The sequence below is a fragment of the Phyllobates terribilis genome, unplaced genomic scaffold (assembly GCF_046119375.1).
Source record: "Phyllobates terribilis strain yellow unplaced genomic scaffold, ASM4611937v1 Scaffold_3__8_contigs__length_932513732, whole genome shotgun sequence".
NCBI classification, from domain to species: domain Eukaryota; kingdom Metazoa; phylum Chordata; class Amphibia; order Anura; family Dendrobatidae; genus Phyllobates; species Phyllobates terribilis.
In genome coordinates, this window is record NW_027362763.1 from 404,044,678 (window position 1) to 404,063,891 (window position 19,214).

Sequence of the window (19,214 nt, forward strand, 5' to 3'; positions counted from 1 at the left end):
GCTTCGAAAAATCAGCCCACACCCATTGTCAGGCAGTCACAGAAAGTGTCTAAAACAAATATTAAATATGTTGGAAGTCATAAAAGACAATTCTTGGTGCTATGAGCTTCATAAATCTGCCCCACTCTCTATATCCTTAGGCTCCCTACAAGTTTCAAAACTGTATAAAATGCATAACCAATGACCAATGAGTGTATGAATTTCTGTAAATAAGGACCTGTTTTAGCCATTTAATAAAAAGTATTGGTCCTCAGAAATAATCTTACCAATGGCGTACAGCTCTATTCCCTCATCCCTCAGCTTTTTGGATGGTTCAACAATGTCATCCTGAGACTTTCCGTCAGTGATAAGTACACCAATTTTGCGTGACTTCTGTCTCAAGCCAACCGATGCTTTGAAGTTGTTTTGTAGGATGAAATTCAATGCCATACCTAATTAAACATGTTGATGAAAATGATCATATTTTTCATATGTTATACCTTGAATATTCTTACAGAATATATTTTTGCATGCAGCTAGTAAATGACTGTTAATACAGAATTAAGCAATAATATTACTTACCGGTCAGAGTGTTACCCCCTTTGTAAGGCAAATTTGTAACAGCATCCATTAGAGACTTCTTTGTTGCGTGAGTATTTAGTTGCCACTCAGTTCTGGGATCCCCACTGTACTGAGCAAGAGCTGAAGTGAAAAGAAAGGTGTTTGTACAAGCATGAAGGTCAATATAATATAAGTCATTATACATTCCTATCTGCATCCATTGTGGTTAACCATCACATAATACCCAAAATAAGTCTGAATATGCAAAATGAATAATTTAGTTTTAATATTTTAAAGAGTTGTACAGTAAAAACAAGTTATTATCATCTATTCATACTATGGGTGATAAGTGATAACTTATTAATTGAGGTGGGTCCAATTACTGAGACCGGCACTGATGGGCAGAACATGGAACTTTTATCCCTGTTATAATGGAGAGGCAGTTTGCATGCTTGAACACTGCTCCATTCATTTTCTTTAAGGAACCCAAGCATAACGCTTGGTTTTTTCTAGCAGCCCATTAGAGAATGAATGGAGTGGCAGGTTAGATGGCCATTTTGTAATGGGGACAAAAAGTGCCCTATCCTAGATGAAATTCCCTGTTTTGCCAATTGGTGCAGATCCTAGTTGTCAGTTGACAACCCCTTTAAGGCTCTGTACACTATGGTGTTATAGCTTCTCTTTTGACAGGACCTATTGTGGATCCATTATGATCTGCTTTTTAACAGATCGACTTGACCACATATTGAGATGTATTATCTCTGAACTCTAGACACTACGGCAACCTATATTCTGCTAATAGGTTAATCTGTTTTGTGCACAATACATTTGATTTTAAAGACTTCTGCAAATCTCAAAAATATATGTCTAATCTTGGAACCTCCCATTTTTTCAATATCACTAAGCAAGGAACCATTGTCCGTATGGCTTACCAATCTGCACTCTGTCTGGGCCGATCTCAAAGACTTCAACCAGTCGAGAAATAAAGGTCCTGACAGTTCTAAAATTGGGCCGACCAATACTCCAAGAGCCATCTACTAGCAAGACGATATCTGCAGCGGCGTTTGTTTTGCACTCCAGGCCTGTTACAGTAATTCAGACAAAGACAGTATGTAAATAATATAACATTCATGGGTCTCATCAGTATATGCAGGACATGGCAAAAAAAGCTCATTACTACATTCATCATTATGAAGAAATTCCTATATATAACAAAAGTAAGAAGAGCAGGTAAAAGTATATGAACATTCCAAGCAAAGGAAGAAAAGAAACAACAAAATAGGATAGGAAGTACCACAGTAATCACATAGACATCGATCACGCAGATCGCCAATGTAGGAGAATGCATTGGCATCTGATCACATACAACATCTACAGGTATAAAGCAATATACTAAGAATGCTTTGTCCATCGTGAACAGTGTTCCTGCGGCATCTTGGGCAGGGAGTTTAGAAGCCATTCATTTAGAATATTCCATATACAATGATAACTTGAAACACAATGTGATTTCTTATATAATTCAGGAATACGGTCCAGATAGTATAAAATAAGGTTTTAAAGTAAGTTTCCTTCTGCATGAAAAAAAAACTAAATTTTATCAACAGAACAGAAATAAGTTACAAGGGTTAATAAGGTATATAGATAAATGTACACAGTTCTGCTCCATCACTGGAGACAACGCGATATATAATGCACTTTCCGTGCTGTAGTTCTGCTTCAATTACGGGTTGTACAGATATATGACAAAGAATGTTACAATGCTAAGGAGATACAGTATAATATTAATAAACAGCATTAGTTGTTGAAATCACTAGGGCCAAAACCTCACATAGTGTACATTCTGTTCAGATCATTCTTAGACTGTGTTTCCTGAAGCTGAGGCCTTCTAAATATGAAAGGTGTCCCAAAAAAAATAACGAATTTGAGAACTACATTTATTCATAATGAAAAGAGTTCTTACTTTAAACTGAAATGAAATAAAAAAATACGTACAAGCAAATACCCGGACTTTTGGAATTTTGCCAAAATTGAATTCATTTGTCTGAAAGCTACATAACATTTGGTTTGATTCCGCTGATAGCGATATGGTTAGTGACACGTCAGAAACTTATATACGATCATATTAAAATGGGAACATGCAGTGTGGAGACCTATAGTCATTGGTAGGTTTAGTAATCATTATGGACAGCTACTGGCATCCATGAACAGTACTACTAACACTACAGTGAAGTCATGGCTTCCAATCATAAACACAAATGTTACACTATGAAGGATCAGAATTTGAATATATTCTAAAAACTACTGTTGCCATAAAAATACCAGTACCCATATGATTAACACACATGTGGTCTGAGACTTAAAATGCAATTTTGTGCAGTATAATAAAACCTTTTAGTACATTTTTCACCCATTATACCACAAAAGGGGAATAGCCTTCTAAATATTTCCCTGTGAAGGAATCCATATCCGCATTATGTATAAATAGAAAACATACAACACAGTGTAAGCTGCAAGTAATCTACCCAGGAAGAGTCATGTAGGAGGAGTTATGCAGTCCTGGCTTGAATTAGATCCCACAGTCGGGGATACATTATTACAATCCAGTGCATGCTCAGTGAAGAAATTCTGTGCTGCATGCTATTAGAGATGGCTTGTACTCATGGCTTATCAGAAGCTGGGTCCAGCCCCATGACACTTCTCAGGTGATTTATATAAAGAGTGCCATGTAGACAGTTTTAACAAGGGCATATTTGGAAAGCTATTCCCCAAAAGTATAACAAGGTAGTGGCTGAAAATCTATTGACAGGTTCCCTTTAACAACTTTCAGACACAGTATAAATGTTTTTTTTGCTTTTAATCATTACATTTAAGGAACCATGATATATATACACTGTGTTCCAAATTATTATGCAAATAATATTTTCTCAGATTTTCCCAAATTACCTATATGAATTGCAGTCATTGTAATTTTCCAGTCAAATAACTATTAGAGTACAATTGAAAGGTTTTTGTACAAACTGCCTATGATAACAGTATATTTTTTTTTTAAATAAAAAACTCAAACTGCACTCAAAATGCATGTTCCAAATTATTATGCACAGCAGAGTTTTCAACCTTTTCATTTTAATAAAGAACAAAAAATGGTAATTTTTGACATTATAAGCATTAGCAGGTTATTACAAACTGAAATCAAACAGTTTTCAACTCAAAACTTTATTCTAGGTGATGTTACATTTGCACATAGGACCGCTTGTTCGAAAGGAGCTTCTGAACTCTCTCGTCCATTGAATTTGTCAGGTTTTGGATGGTTTCTGCTTCAATTGTTTTGCATGAGGACAGAATACCCTCCCAGAGCTGTTGCTTAGATATGAACTGCCTCCCGCCATCATAGACACTCCTTTTGATGATGCTCCAGAGGTTCTCAATGGGGTTGAGGTCAGGGGAGCATGGGTGCCACACCATAAGTTTGTCCCCTTTTATGCCCATAGCAGCCAGAGATGCAGATGTGTTATGTGCAGCATGAGACGGTGCATTATCATGCATGAAAATGATCTTTCTGCGGAATGCACGGTTCTTCTTCTTGAACCATGGAAGGAAGAGCTGTGTGAGAAACTCAACATACATTATGGAGTTCATCTTTACCCGTTCAGGGATCCTAAAAGGGCCGACGATCTCTCTCCCCATGATTCCAGCCCAAAACATTACTCCACCTCCTCCTTGTCAGCGCCGTAGCCGTGTTTGCATGGGGTGTCCATCAACCAGCCATCCTCCACTCCATCCATCTGGACCATCGAGATCATTTCATGCATGATAATTTTTTTAAAAATATACTGTTATCATATCATAGGCAGTTTGTACAAAAACCTTTCAATTGTACTCTAATAGTTATTTGACTGGAAAATTACAATGACTGCAATTCATATAGGTAATTTGGGAAAATCTGAGAAAATATTATTTGCATAATAATTTGGAACACAGTGTATATATATTTTTCATTAACTTAGCTTTATGAGGGCTTTTTTTTCAGGATAAGGTGTATTTGTCAGTGGAACCATTTCGGGTTACATATATTACCTAACTTTTTTAACTCCTTATTAAAAGAAATGTAAAAAAAAACTTATGATTGCATAGGTAATACACCATATTTCATGTGTAGAGCAGTGCATCTGATGAGTGGAGAGTATGGCAGACCTGAAAACCATTGTCAGGCCTCTGGTTGTCATAGGTACCCATCATCCCTCCTGCGATCATGCTGCGGGGTGCCGATGGGCTCACAGATGGAGCACTCTCCCTCGATCAAACTACTGATGTGCTGCTGTGACTATTCATAGTTTTTAAGGTTGATATAGACATTAGTCCATCGAGCTCAACCTATAACCTAGCATCCTACTCTTTTTTGCATGTCATCTGTACTTTTAACAAACGTTTAGTGGAATTAGAACGCTTTCCAGCATGTAATTCATTCTAGGCAGCTCTGTTGAATGGGCAGGCAGAAAAAGAGTATTTCAACTACTGAATAAGAAACAAATCATATTTTCCGGTAATTCATCCCATTTCTGTGTTCTCTCATCTGAGAGAAAATTACCAGAATCAACAGCGACATCAGGTGCATCTGACTGAGTTGTCATTTCTTCTCCAATCAAGGGGGCACTCTCTCCTTTATCAAACATTCCAAAAACATTTACTTTGTAGGATGTTGCAGCCCTGCAGATAAAAATATTAATATTAAATAATATAGCAATTCCATTCTTTCCATAATTTGTCTTGATGCCAGATCATATAATACTTGTGGCCGATTCATAGTCATGAGATTAAAATCAATTCTGATTTCAATGCAGAATAAATGTTCCCTCATGTTTGAAACTATAACATTTATAAGAAGACAGGATAGATTTTTAGAATATTTATTTACTGTTCCAGGGCACATGTGGGGTAAAATAAACTGGGCATTTTAAACCAGAAAAGTGGCATTTTGTGCAAAATATGAATGTGCTTTTTGCTGTCTATTCATTGACCTTCAAGCCAAAAAGTAGTGTGGGGTAGATTACTAATTCTGGTGCCCAAAGATGTGCTAAATTTATTAGTGCCTCTTGAAGGGAATCTGTCAACAGATTTTTGCCATGTAACCTGAGGACAGCATGAGGTAGGGGTTAAAACACAGAATTCAACTATATGCCACTTATCCAGCTATGAGCTGTTGTTTACTTACACTGAAGGTTTTATCACTAGGGCATTATCATTGCTGTGATTAGCTGGCGCACACTTGCAAATCAAATTCCTCCCCCTTCTGAGATAAGCAGCCATGCCATCCGTGCGCCCGAATTCACACTGACGTGGAGGGATCAGGCCGCAGTAGGGGACCGGCCCCATCCTAGTGGAGTACTTTAATTCTCAGCTAGCCAACAGGAGGCTGCAGCATTTCAGGTGCTGCAGTCACACTCCACACCTAATCGCCGAAAAGGTGGCCATAGAGGACCCAGGGGACAAAGAGGACGTCGCCCGACAAGACCCACGGCCACTGGCTTGGGGCACTGGGTGTGAGGCGCAGGGCAGGAGGGAGAGAGCCAGTGCAGTGAGACGACCTGGAAAGGTACATAGAACGGGGTCCTGTCTAAGTGCTCCTGAGATACCTGAGAGTTGGCTGCATCACTACCCCGGAGGACACAGGACAATGTGGGCGGTTACACACCGGTAACTGTAACCTGGAGTCTTAAACAACTGTGAGTATAACCTGAAGACTGCACCCCACTGTGTCCTTGAATAATTGCTGCACCATCACCAGCCCTGCACTGCACCACACCAACAAACATTTACCTCATAAAATCACTATATCCTGCCCTGGGGCTAAGCTCTGCCTATGGAGAGCTGAACCAACTCTGCTGCGTCACCATCAGCTCCAGTGGATCTGCACCGCAGCGGCGGCCCCATATAACCGCATACCACAGGTGGCATCACGAACATTATTCTCCAAAAACTTTATTCCCCTTTTACTTTTCCTTTAATTGACTGCCCTTGGGTCATGGACCGGGTCACTGCCACCGTGACATCCCCCAGCACCGACCGGCCCGGCTATCGAGTACCCCACGGCCCAGGGGGGCGCATCATTACAACTGATGAATGTTAAACAGAACCTGCCATCACCTCTTGAAATTTTCTGCTAATTAGATTTGGGTGCACAAGGGCTGGACTGTACACTGGTTCTTCTCCTTCCTGTCTGTGATTCCCTGGCCTCTCCGCCTGCCTCTGGTCTGTGAATGACCTGTCACTTCTGTTTGATATCTCAGCAGTGACCTGTCATTCAAAGATCGGAGGCGGGTGGAGAGACCGGAGCATCACGGACAGGGAGGAGAAGACCCGGGACACAGTTCAGCCCCAGTGCACCATAATCTAATTAGCAGAAAACTTCAAATGGTGATTAAAGAAGAATCACAAAGCTGATTTCTTCACCAAAGGTATCAATTTAATCTCTATTACAGTGTCATTACAGCCATGTCTTTATTTACATTGCAGACAGGTTCTCTTTAAATAATCTTCACCACTCATACATTTTATTTAAAATATGCGACTTTATTGTTATCTGACAACAAATTATGTTTCAACTGTACAAACACATATTTAACCCAATGCAGTAAGAAGACTTGGAGAGAGAGGGTCCTCTGTATAACCCTGCAAAAACCACTGATTGTCAGCTTTCTGCCCTTGTACAGTGTACACAAAGTTGCCAATCAGTGGTGGGGGCGGAGCTCATGAATATGAAGGACTACATAGCTGCAGATTTATTTGTCCTCTAATGATAATCTCCTGCTGATAAAACAGTGATATTATCAAAACTTCACCAAGCAGACCAGTAAGTGACTTATCGCTGGAATCAGGGTCTTTGTCTCTACATTATGCTCCTCTCAGGTAGGTGGCAAAAACCTGGTGACAGATTCCTTTTAAGGGGTAAAAGTACCATTTATATTTTGGACATGATGCTTTATTGACCTACCTGAGTTCTTCCAAAACGACTGTATTATCGTAGGGACCAACTATCATTTCTCCCAGTTTCTCATCATCTCCTAAAGGATGGAAAGTGATTTTATATCCTTTCACTTGTCCAGGAGCAGGTTCCCAGGTCACTCTGAATGTTGACATAGTTGGATCTGAGGTTTTTAAATTTCTTGGTGGTTTGAAAGGGGAAGCTAAAAATATAATAAAAAAATCAGACTATTAACAAAATAAATCCAAATAAATCTTTAGATTGTAGAAGCTTCAGAAGTGTTAGACAGATTTTATAACTCCACTCCTCAATTTCTCAGTACCCCTTAAAATATCAAGTTTTATAGATTTTTGCATTGAGTTAATATCTCCATCTTGTTAGGGCAATTTGGTGACTGTAGCTGAAACAGAATGATCTAATCTATGTTAACCATAACGGACTGAATGTTAGACTTAATGCAAGAAAGTTGATGGTCCACTACCTGCTCATGCCTAAAGGTAACCTTTATAAAAAATAAAGGTCAACCGTTAAGACTAGTTGATTTTTTGACATACAGTACTGAATTCTGCCTAATGTACATTGGCTGGGAAGATATAGTACAGCTATGTTCACACATACTGTTGGAAGCCTAAAAAAATATTCCATTGCAGAATTGGCCACTTATGGTACATAGGGAAAAATAATCTTTCATGGCAATCATTTCACTGGCAATGAAAATGTCTGTTAAAAAAGCTAATTTTATATATCATTGTATATAGTTGCTTTCTACAGACACCATTTCCATTCTGAAATGTTACAAACTTTCCATTACTGTTTCCATGGATTGTAAAAAAATTTAACCTTGGTAGATAATATTAAAATGTGTCTCGGGCAGTTTTTACCATGATCCCAGAGGTTTTGAAAAACCCATTATTTGCGATTTCTTGATGTCACTTTCCTTTTTTTGTCTTGTAGTACTCACTGACATTTTTTTGGGTCAAATTCTTCAACATGGCATGGGAGGTTCATGAATTTGGCACAGAATAAAAAATGCTCTAACCAGTTTTCGTCATTTTCAATGTAAGAGTCTTAGAAAGTTCGGAGAATAAAGTTTTTTGTAACCATACCTGTCGTTCCATCTCCTTGCCTTGCCTTTCCATCCCCTGATCTGTATACTGGGACAACTGTGATATCATAGGTGGTCTTGGGCTGAAGTCTCTTTAATACAGTGGAGGTGACTGCAGGTGGGACTTTAGCACTCACTTGTCTTCCACCAGCTCGTGGGCGATAGATAACACGGTAATTCAACACATTCCCTGGAGCGGGCTGCCATGTGACTTTCAATGTACTTTCTGTTTCATCAGTGACTCTGAGCTTCTTGGCGTCTGGTGATACTGGTTATAGGAAATAACATCCTGTGTTAGCACATTAAATGGATTCATCTAAGTAAAGTGAAATTCTTTGCTACTTTCAGAAGTATTATAATCAAATGCACAGGTACTGTAAGTCGCATATGGGCCTATTTAGATAATTATGAAGGAGCATTCTTAGCAATGCTCCTTTCTTGAATATCTGCCAATCTAAACAGGCGTGCAATCAACTGACGAATGAGAAAAGCACTTGCTCGTTGGGTGAGATGAGTTTACTTACAATAACAGCATGTCCTATGCGCATAGAATTATCATATTTAAGAAACATTTTGTGTGCATAGAAGTGCAGCCTGGCAAATAAATGTCATGAAGTAAGGTGGGTGAACCCAGCCTAACTGTAATAACTAGGATGGAGCACAATACAACCCATGTCTGATAGCTAAACTGAGCTATGACAATGTACATGTACATTGACTGTCACCGTGATTATATACTTAGTTCACTGAATAGATAACAGTTTGTTAAATTTCTAGACTTTGCAAACTTAGACTAGACAGTCTTAAAATGTGCCAAATTTATTATAGTGGTTCATGCTATTTGGTAAATTTGTCTAGTCTGAGCTATTAGTTTGCTTTCTTTGTGCCAGAAACGTGCACGTCAATTTTTTGGTGCATTATCTGGCACATTATGTTGCAGGTTTAACCATGCCCCTTTCTGGTAAACCACACCCTTTTAGGCAAGTTTACATCCCATAGTCTTAAAAAAAGCATAAAACAAATCATAAATATGGGGTAACTCATTTTTTGTGGAGTAAATTACCCCAGAATTCAGGTGCATTTAGCTTGGTAAATATGCCCCATTGACTTTAGATTATTCTATCTCGCTTACTGCACACAAGTGGAAAAGAGAACTGAAACCAAACCCAGTGCCTCAGCCTGTGCCTAGTAGTAGTCTTTAGCAGTGACTAATAAATGGGGGGTATTTTTCCATTATCCCTCCCATCCATAGCATTGCGCTACCTAATGTGTATACAATGTAAGTTCAAGAATTTTGTAATATTCATTCATACTATAATAAATTAAATTTGCTGAAATATCAAATCCTTAATCTGTTATTGTAAAAAATGAGTTGCATTTAGCTATGGAAGCCAATGTTATGCAATCATGACCTGCAAGGTTATAGGCACGTGTGCAACTACCAGGCAAGCAGTTATAGGATCACATTTTGGGCTCACCAGCTAAGGATATCTTTTTTTTGTATAAATTCTTTATTTATGAACATTGCAAGAGAGAACAAGAACATAGATATTACCATTTAAATACCATCACATGAACAAATATCAACATTCATTTTATATATGGGGTAAATATAACTTGGGGAATTTTGGGAGTAAAATGGAGGAGGGGAGCAGAGGGAAGGGGGAAGGAATTAGACAAAGGGAAGGGTAACGAAGGGAGTGGAAGAGGGGGAATTCCTGTTAAAAATAGCAAATATTCACAGCTACGAGGGTGGATCTTATAACAGATGTTTATGTATGGTACATTTTAAGCCAAAAGGGAGGTAAATTTCATGACGACTGTAAATGTTGGAAAATAAGAATACAAGTAATGAGTGGAAAACTAATTACAAAGTCATTGGGAAATCAAGAAAAGGAGAAAATGACAAAGGTGACATGATGACCAAGATATTATAAGGTTGAATTTGCTTTCCTTGGAAGGTAGGAGTAACTATAGAGATTACAAAGGTTATGGTCACACCTGGGCCTCGGAGACTAAGTGGAACCAAAAGTTCCCATATCAGGACACTATTACTATAAATAATGCATTAATATGGGTCGACCTGTTACAAATTTAGCTTTGGGGAAGAGTGGGGCCTATTTCCAAGTTATACTATTAGGCTCTATGCAGGGGTGGTCATACCATTTGGGGCCACTGCACAGGGGCCCCAGAGGTAAGGAGACCTATTTCCACAGCCAAAGTTGGTGGAATTGAGCTATTGGGCTGCAGGGGGCCCAAATACTGCTTCCCTCCACAGGGTCCTTTTTCTGCCTGTGTCCATCAGTGGCCCTATGGTTATAAGTTTCACCTTCTGACTGCAAAATAAAAAGCATTTCTTAGATGAAACTTAGCGATGATGACATTATGTGTTCTTTTCGCATAATATACTGTGATAAACATATGTATGCTGCCTTCATTATATCTATTGATTTCACTGTGCTAATCAATCATAAAACAGCAGCTCCTATACAGGGGAAGAAAAATATGTTGTTGTTTTTCCACCATCAAATAAATGTGATAAATACCAAGGATTCAGTAAATCATCCACATGTTTCCCATATGTCTTTAAAATTGGAAATAATAACACTTGGAAAATCTGTCAACAGATGTCTCTGAGGGAATTTCCTGAAATTCTTGACATTTTATATATACAAAATAGGCCTATCTGTATATAAGTGTAGAAGTGTAACACACTCGAGATTAAACGTGATGTCTAAGGTGATGCAAGTCAACAGCTGCACGAGTCCCGTCATAAAGTCTGGATGATATGGAAAATGTGTCACAGCTTAAATATGGTCATGGTCCAATGTAAGTATGGAAGTCCTATTACATGAATGAGGGTTCTCTAGTGACTAACACTACAGTAAATGTGTTTTTCCCACAATTCTTTATTAATGATGCCACTCAGGATAGAATAAACCACCAAACTTACTAAACAATCGCAAAGTACTTACTCAATGCAGGCAAATTAGCAGTACAAATATACACAGGTGATACCAAAAAAAAGGGTGGTAAATATTATTTATTTATTTTTTTTGATCATGCTGGGATGAGTTTTAAGAGAATCTTTCAGTAGGGTCAATCTTCATAACCTGCCTATATTGATATGTAGGACATAGAAAGTCGAATAAAATAATACCTTGATATCTGCAAAGCAATGTCTTTTTCCAGAGAAATGTAAGATTTTGTTAATCTGTAAATTAACTTTTAAGATCTATGGGCTGGACATAGATCTCCCTGAGAATTTGACTCCAAAGCTTATTTTAAATGATAAGTGTGTTACCAGTGTGAGACATGCAGATCAGGAGAGCAGACTGTCAGTCATTACATGTCTCAACTTTCATTTAAAAGATATCAAAGTATCATTTTATTAAACTTTCTATTACCTAAATGCCCATATAAATGGTTTAGGATGGTTGATTCTACTGACAGACTACTTTTAAAAAAAGGGAAGAAAAAAATTCTTAATTTTGTAATGTGTCTCATAGTAAATGTGTCCTGATTAGTGTTGAGCGATACCTTCCGATATCAGGAAATATCGTATCGGATTGGATCGGGCCGATACCCAAAAAGTATCGGATATCGCCGATTCCGATACCGGAAACCAATGCAAGTCAATGGGACACAAATATCGGAATGAAAATAAACCCTTTCTTTCCTTGTAGGTTAATTCTACATGAAGTAAAACAACTAAGAATAATGTAGAATGACATGAAAAGCCGGCAATTCATCAGCGGCATTCACCGGTACCCGACAATTTACAACAGAAAGAATAGAGCTTCACACATAGATTAGATAGATAGAAACATGTCAGTCACATATATATGAAGTACAGTGACAGTGTTGCTTACTGTACTTGTCATTTAGTGTAAAGGATTTATTTTAAAAAATATTAGTGTTTTCGTGCACCGTCTCTTTAAGAAAGCCGGCCCACAATTCAGCATCTGTACCCGACAATTTATAACAGACAGAATAGAGCTTCACACATAGATTAGATAGATAGAAACATGTCAGTCACATATATATGAAGTACAGTGACAGTGTTGATTACTGTACTTGTCATTTAGTTTTAAAATAAAGGATTTATTTAAAAAAAAATTGGCGTGGGGTTCCCCTTAATTTTAGGCTCTAGCGGAGGTTAAGCAGACAGCTGGGGCAAATGTTTGAAGCCTGGGAAGGGGGTAATACCCACGGAGCTTCCCAGGCAACTAATATCAGCCCCCAGCTGAATACCTAGCCTTTACTAGCTATTAAAATGGGGGAACCCCCCAAAAAAAATAACGTGGGGTCCCCCCTAATTTAATAGCTAGCAAAGGCTAGGCAGACAGCTGGGGGCTGATTTTAATAGCCCAGGAAGGGTGCCATGAATATTGGCCCCCTCCCAGGCTAGAAACACCAGCCGTCAGCCGCCCCAGAAATGGCGCATCCATAGGATGCGCCAATTCTGGCACTTAGCCTCGCTCTTCCCACTGCCCTGTAGCGGTGGCAGTGGGGTAATAGGGCTGGGGTTGATGTCAGCTTATAATGCCAGCTGACATCAAGCCCAGGTTAGTAATGGAGAGGCGTCTATAAGACACCCCCATTACTAACCCCATAGTCAAAGTTAAAGAAAAACACAAACACCCAGAATAAAGTCCTTTAATTGAAATAAACACACAATTCTTTATTGTTCTAAATTAAACCATACTTACCATCACGCCCATTCCAGCTGAAGCCAACGATCTCCTGCAATAAAAGAAAAATAATAAAGCAACCTCATCCTTACCTTTCCATGGTTCCCACGACAGCTTCAGCTCTGCTACATCGAGATGACAGGCTGGACCGCAGCAGAACGCTGCCATCCAGCCTGTCATCCCGCATACACTGAGAAGCGCAGGCATGCTTGCGCTCCTCAGTGTCTCTCTGTGACGTCATCCAGATGAGCCGAGTTCATGTCCAATGAACTCAGCTCACCTCATGCACGTCACTGACAGCGTGGGAAAATTCTCCTGCACTCAGCGCTTCAGCGTGAGAATTCTCCCACGCTGTCAGTGACATACATGAGGTGAAGTCATGTCCAATGAACTCAGCTCACCTCATGCACGTCACTGACAGCGTGGGAAAATTCTCACGCTGAAGTGCTGAGTGCAGGAGAATTTTCCCACGCTGTCAGTGACGTGCATGAGGTGAGCTGAGTTCATTGGACATGACCTCGGCTCATCTTTATGCCGTCACAGCCAGACACTGAGGAGTGGAAGTATGCCTGCGCTTCTCAGTGTCTGCGGGATGACAGGCTGAATGGCAGCGTTCTGCTGCGGTCCAGCCTGTCATCTCGATGTAGCAGAGCTGAAGCTGTCATGGGAACCATGGAAAGGTAAGGATGAGGTTGCTTTATTATTTTTCTTTTATTTCAGGAGATCGTTGGCTTCAGCTGGAATGGGCGTGATGGTAAGTAGAGTTTAATTTAGAACAATAAAGAATTGTGTGTTTATTTCAATTAAAGGACTTTATTCTGGGTGTTGTGTTTTTTTAAATACTTTACTAGAAATTCATGGTGGTCATGTCTAATATTGGCGTGACCCCATGAATTTCGGGCTTAGGGCCAGCTGATAATGCCAAGCTGGCCTTAACCCCTTTATTACCCAGTGAGCCACCGCACCAGGGCCCTGGATGAGTTGGGTACAGCGCCAGAAGATGGCGCTTCTATGAACGCGCCATTTTCTGGGGCGGCTGCGGACTGCAATTTGCAGCGGGGGTGGCCCAGAAAGCTTGGGTCTCCCTGCGCTGCGGATTCCAGCCCCCAGCTGCCTAGTTGTACCTGGCTGGGCACAAAAATAGGGCGAAGCCCCACGCATTTTTTTTTTTAATTATTTCATGAAATTCATGGAATAATTAAGAAAAAAAGGGCTTCCCTATATTGTTGTGTCCAACCAGGTACAAATAGGCAGCTGGTGGTTGGGGGCAGCCCGTTCCTGCCTGCTGTACCTGGCTGGATACAAATATAGTGCGAAGCCCCACGTCAATTTTTTTTTAATTATTTCATGAAACAATTTTTTTAAATAAGGGCTTCCCTATATTGTTGTGTCCGGCCAGGTACAAATAGGCAGCTGGTGGTTGGGGGCAGCCTGTTCCTGCCTGCTGTACCTGGTTGGACACAAATATAGGGCGAAGCCCCACGTCAATTTTTTTTTAATTATTTCATGAAATAATTTTTTTAAAAAAGGGCTTCCCTATATTGTTGTGTCCGGCCAGGTACAAATAGGCAGCTGGTGGTTGGGGGCAGCCTGTTCCTGCCTGCTGTACCTGGCTGGACACAAATATAGGGCGAAGCCCCACATCAATTTTTTTTAAAATAAATCCTTTATTTTAACACTAAATGACATTTGAGGAGTTAATAAAGATGCAGTCCCTAAATTATTATTTATTTTTTAATTAATTTTTCCCAAAACTTTTGACGTGGGCTTCGCCATATTTTTGTATGCCAGCCAGGTACAGCATCCAGCTTCTATGAACGCGTCATTTTCCGGGGTGGCTGCGGACTGCAATTTTCAGCGGGGGGGGGCAGAAAGCTTGGGCCTCCCTGCGCTGCAGATTCCATCCCCCAGCTGCCTAGTTGTACCTGGCTGGACACAAAAATAGGGAGAAGCTTCACGTATTTTTTTTTTTAAATTATTTCATGAAATTCATGAAATAATTAAGAAAAAAAGGGCTTCCCTATATTGTTGTGTCCAACCAGGTACAAATAGGCAGCTGGTGGTTGGGGGCAGCCCGTTCCTGCCTGCTGTACCTGGCTGGACACAAATATAGTGCGAAGCACCACGTCAATTTTTTTTAAATCATTTCAGGAAATTCATGAAATAATTAAAAAAAATTGATGTGGGGCTTCGCCCTATATTTGTGTCCAGTCAGGTACAGCAGGCAGGAACGGGCTGCCCCCAACCACCAGCTGCCTATTTGTACCTAGCCGGACACAACAATATAGGGAAGCCCTTTTTTTCTTAATTATTCCATGAATTTCATGAATTTAAAAAAAAAATACGTGGAGCTTCGCCCTATTTTTGTGTCCAGCCAGGTACAACTAGGCAGCTGGGGGCTGGAATCTGCAGCGCAGGGAGGCCCAAGCTTTCTGGGCCCCACCCGCTGCAAATTGCAGTCCGCAGCCGCCCCGGAAAATGGCGCGTTCATAGAAGCGCCATCTTCTGGCGCTGTACCCAACTCATCCAGGGCCCTGGTGCGGTGGCTCACTGGGTAATAAAGGGGTTAAGGCCAGCTTGGCATTATCAGCTGGCCCTAAGCCCGAAATTCATGGGGTCACGCCAATATTAGACATGACCACCATGAATTTCTAGTAAAGTATTTAAAAAAAACACAAACACCCAGAAAAAAGTTCTTTAATTGAAATAAACACACAATTCTTTATTGTTCTAAATTAAACCATACTTACAGTCACGCCCATTCCAGCTGAAGCCAACGATCTCCTGCAATAAAAGAAAAATAATAAAGCAACCTCATCCTTACCTTTCCATGGCTCCCATGACAGCTTCAGCTCTGCTACATCGAGATGACAGGCTGGACCGCAGCAGAACGCTGCCATCCAGCCTGTCATCCCGCAGACACTGAGAAGCGCAGGCTTGCTTGCGCTCCTCAGTGTCTGGCTGTGACGGCATGCAGATGAGCCGAGGTCATGTCCAATGAACTCGGCGCACCTCATGCACGTCACTGACAGCGTGGGAAAATTCTCACGCTGAAGCGCTGAGTGCAGGAGAATTTTCCCACGCTGTCAGTGACGTGCATGAGGTGAGCTGAGTTCATTGGACATGACCTCACCTCATGTATGTCACTGACAGCGTGGGAGAAGTCTCACGCTGAAGCGCTGAGTGCAGGAGAATTTTCCCACGCTGTCAGTGACGTGCATGAGGTGAGCCGAGTTCATTGGACATGACCTCGGCTCATCTGGATGCCGTCACAGCCAGACACTGAGGAGCGCAAGCATGCCTGCGCTTCTCAGTGTCTGCGGGATGACAGGCTGGATGGCAGCGTTCTGCTGCCGTCCAGCCTGTCATCTCGATGTAGCAGAGCTGAAGCTGTCGTGGGAACCATGGAAAGGTAAGGATGAGGTTGCTTTATTATTTTTCTTTTATTGAAGGAGATCGTTGGCTTCAGCTGGAATGGGCGTGACTGTAAGTATGGTTTAATTTAGAACAATAAAGAATTGTGTCTTTATTTCAATTAAAGGACTTTTTTCTGGGTGTTTGTGTTTTTTTTAAATACTTTACTAGAAATTCATGGCGGTCATGTCTAATATTGGCGTGACCCCATGAATTTCGGGCTTAGGGCCAGCTGATAATGCCAAGCTGGCCTTAACCCCTTTATTACCCAGTGAGCCACCGCACCAGGGCCCTGGATGAGTTGGGTACAGCACCAGAAGATGGCGCTTCTATGAACGCGCCATTTTCAGGGGCGGCTGCGGACTGCAATTTGCAGCGGGTGGGGCCCAGAAAGCTTGGGCCTCCCTGCGCTGCGGATTCCAGCCCCCAGCTGCCTTGTTGTACCTGGCTGGACACAAAAATAGGGCGAAGCCCCACGTATTTTTTTTTTTAATTATTTCATGAAATTCATGGAATAATTAAGAAAAAAAGGGCTTCCCTATATTGTTGTGTCCGGCTAGGTACAAATAGGCAGCTGGTGGTTGGGGGCAGCCCGTTCCTGCCTGCTGTACCTGACTGGACACAAATATAGGGCGAAGCCCCACATAATTTTTTTTTTAATTATTTCATGAATTTCCTGAAATAATTAAAAAAAAATTGACGTGGGGCTTTGCACTATATTTGTGTCCAGCCAGGTACAGCAGGCAGGAACGGGCTGCCCCCAACCACCAGCTGCCTATTTGTACCTGGTTGGACACAACAATATAGGGAAGCCCTTTTTATCTTAATTATTCCATGAATTTCATGAAATAATTAAAAAAAAAAAAAAAAACGTGGAGCTTCTCCCTATTTTTGTGTCCAGCCAGGTACAACTAGGCAGCTGGGGGATGGAATCTGCAGCGCAGGGAGGCCCAAGCTTTCTGCCCCCCCCCGCTGAAAATTGCAGTCCGCAGCCGCCCCGGAAAATGGCGCGTTCATAGAAGCTGGATGCTGTACCTGGCTGGCATACAAAAATATGGCGAAGCCCACGTCAAAAGTTTTGGGAAAAATTAATTAAAAAATAAATAATAATTTAGGGACTGCATCTTTATTAACTCCTCAAATGTCATTTAGTGTTAAAATAAAGGATTTATTTAAAAAAAAAATGGCATGGGATCCCCCATAATTTTAGTCTCTAGCGGAGGTTAAGCAGACGGCTGGGGCAGATGTTTGAAGCCTGGGAAGGGGGTAAACCCCACGGAGCTTCCCAGGCTACTAATATCAGCCCCCAGCTGAATACCTAGCCTTTACTAGCTATTAAAATGGGGGACCCCCCCCAAAAAAATGACGTGGGGTCCCCCCTATTTTAATAGCTAGCAAAGGCTAGGCAGACAGCTGGGGGCTGATATTAATAGCCCAGGAAGGGTGCCATGAATATTGGCCCCCTCCCAGGCTAGAAACACCAGCCGTCAGCCGCCCCAGAAATGGCGCATCCATAGGATGCGCCAATTCTGGCACTTAGCCTCGCTCTTCCACGCTGCCCTGGTGCGGTGGCAGGGGGTAATAGTGGTGGGGTTCATGTCAGCGCCAGCTGCCATGAAGCCCAGCTTAGTAATGATGGGCGTCTATAAGACACCCCCATTACTAACCTACAAAGTGTTAAAAAGAAAAAACACACTACACCCAGAAAAAAATAATTTATTTGAAATAAAACACACCATTTTATTTAATTCTTAGTTTACTAAAAATAATAGTTACCTGTCCACGTTCCTGCGCTGATCTCCCATGCACAGCTGTCACATCTGGAGATGGTGACAGCTGTGCATGTCTGCTGTAAGCTCACACTGCCGGGAACACGTCCGCTCCCGGCAGCGGGAGCCACTGACTGAGGTCACCGGAGTGCATTCAGTCAGCGCAGCTCCGGAGACCTCCTTTACGGCACTGCTGTACCGTGGGAATTTCTCACGATACAGCAGGGCCGTAAAGGAGCTAACCGGAGCAGCGCTGCCTGAACTCCGGTGAACCCTTACGGCCCCGTCATTCTAGCGGCGGCAGCGGTTCAGAGCGGTCACATTCTATGTGGCTGCTCTGAACTGGAGATCATCGTGGGACACTCGTGGACTACTACGGAGGGGTAAGGATAAGGTTCTGGTTTATTATTTTATATTTTATTACAGGAGATCGATGGCTTCGGGGAATTAGGTGTCTAGGTGAGTATAGGTGTAGTTTTTTATTTTTTACTTTATTTTAGGTGGCGATCGGCGGGGACAGGTAATGTATGAACTAATTTATTGTAGGTAACCACTGGCCACCAATGACATGTATTTAACATTTATTGGGGCACAGTAGGGCAATTTAAATAGCAGGATCAGGCTGATGGGAACTACTGCTCCCATCGAGCTGATCCTGCTGGCACGAGTGGACGGGGGACAGACATAGGCCGATGGGAGTAGTAGTGTCACAT

The 19,214-nt window shown here is 41.4% G+C and overlaps 1 protein-coding gene across 3 annotated transcripts in view; it reads right to left on the reverse strand.

Annotated features, from left to right (window-relative positions):
• The window catches only part of COL12A1 (collagen type XII alpha 1 chain), a 175,574-nt gene that overhangs the window by 98,721 nt on the left and 57,639 nt on the right, over positions 1–19,214 (reverse strand). For 2 of the 3 annotated variants that reach the window (XM_073675570.1, XM_073675572.1), the window contains exons 15-20: positions 8,626–8,892; positions 7,529–7,721; positions 5,126–5,244; positions 1,473–1,622; positions 562–681; positions 267–431 (exon numbers count right to left, since the gene is read on the reverse strand). In XM_073675570.1, the coding sequence (XP_073531671.1) occupies positions 267–431; positions 562–681; positions 1,473–1,622; positions 5,126–5,244; positions 7,529–7,721; positions 8,626–8,892 (1,014 nt within the window). The remainder of the gene's footprint in view (positions 1–266; positions 432–561; positions 682–1,472; positions 1,623–5,125; positions 5,245–7,528; positions 7,722–8,625; positions 8,893–19,214) is intronic. The other variant, XM_073675573.1, reaches the window with a different exon arrangement.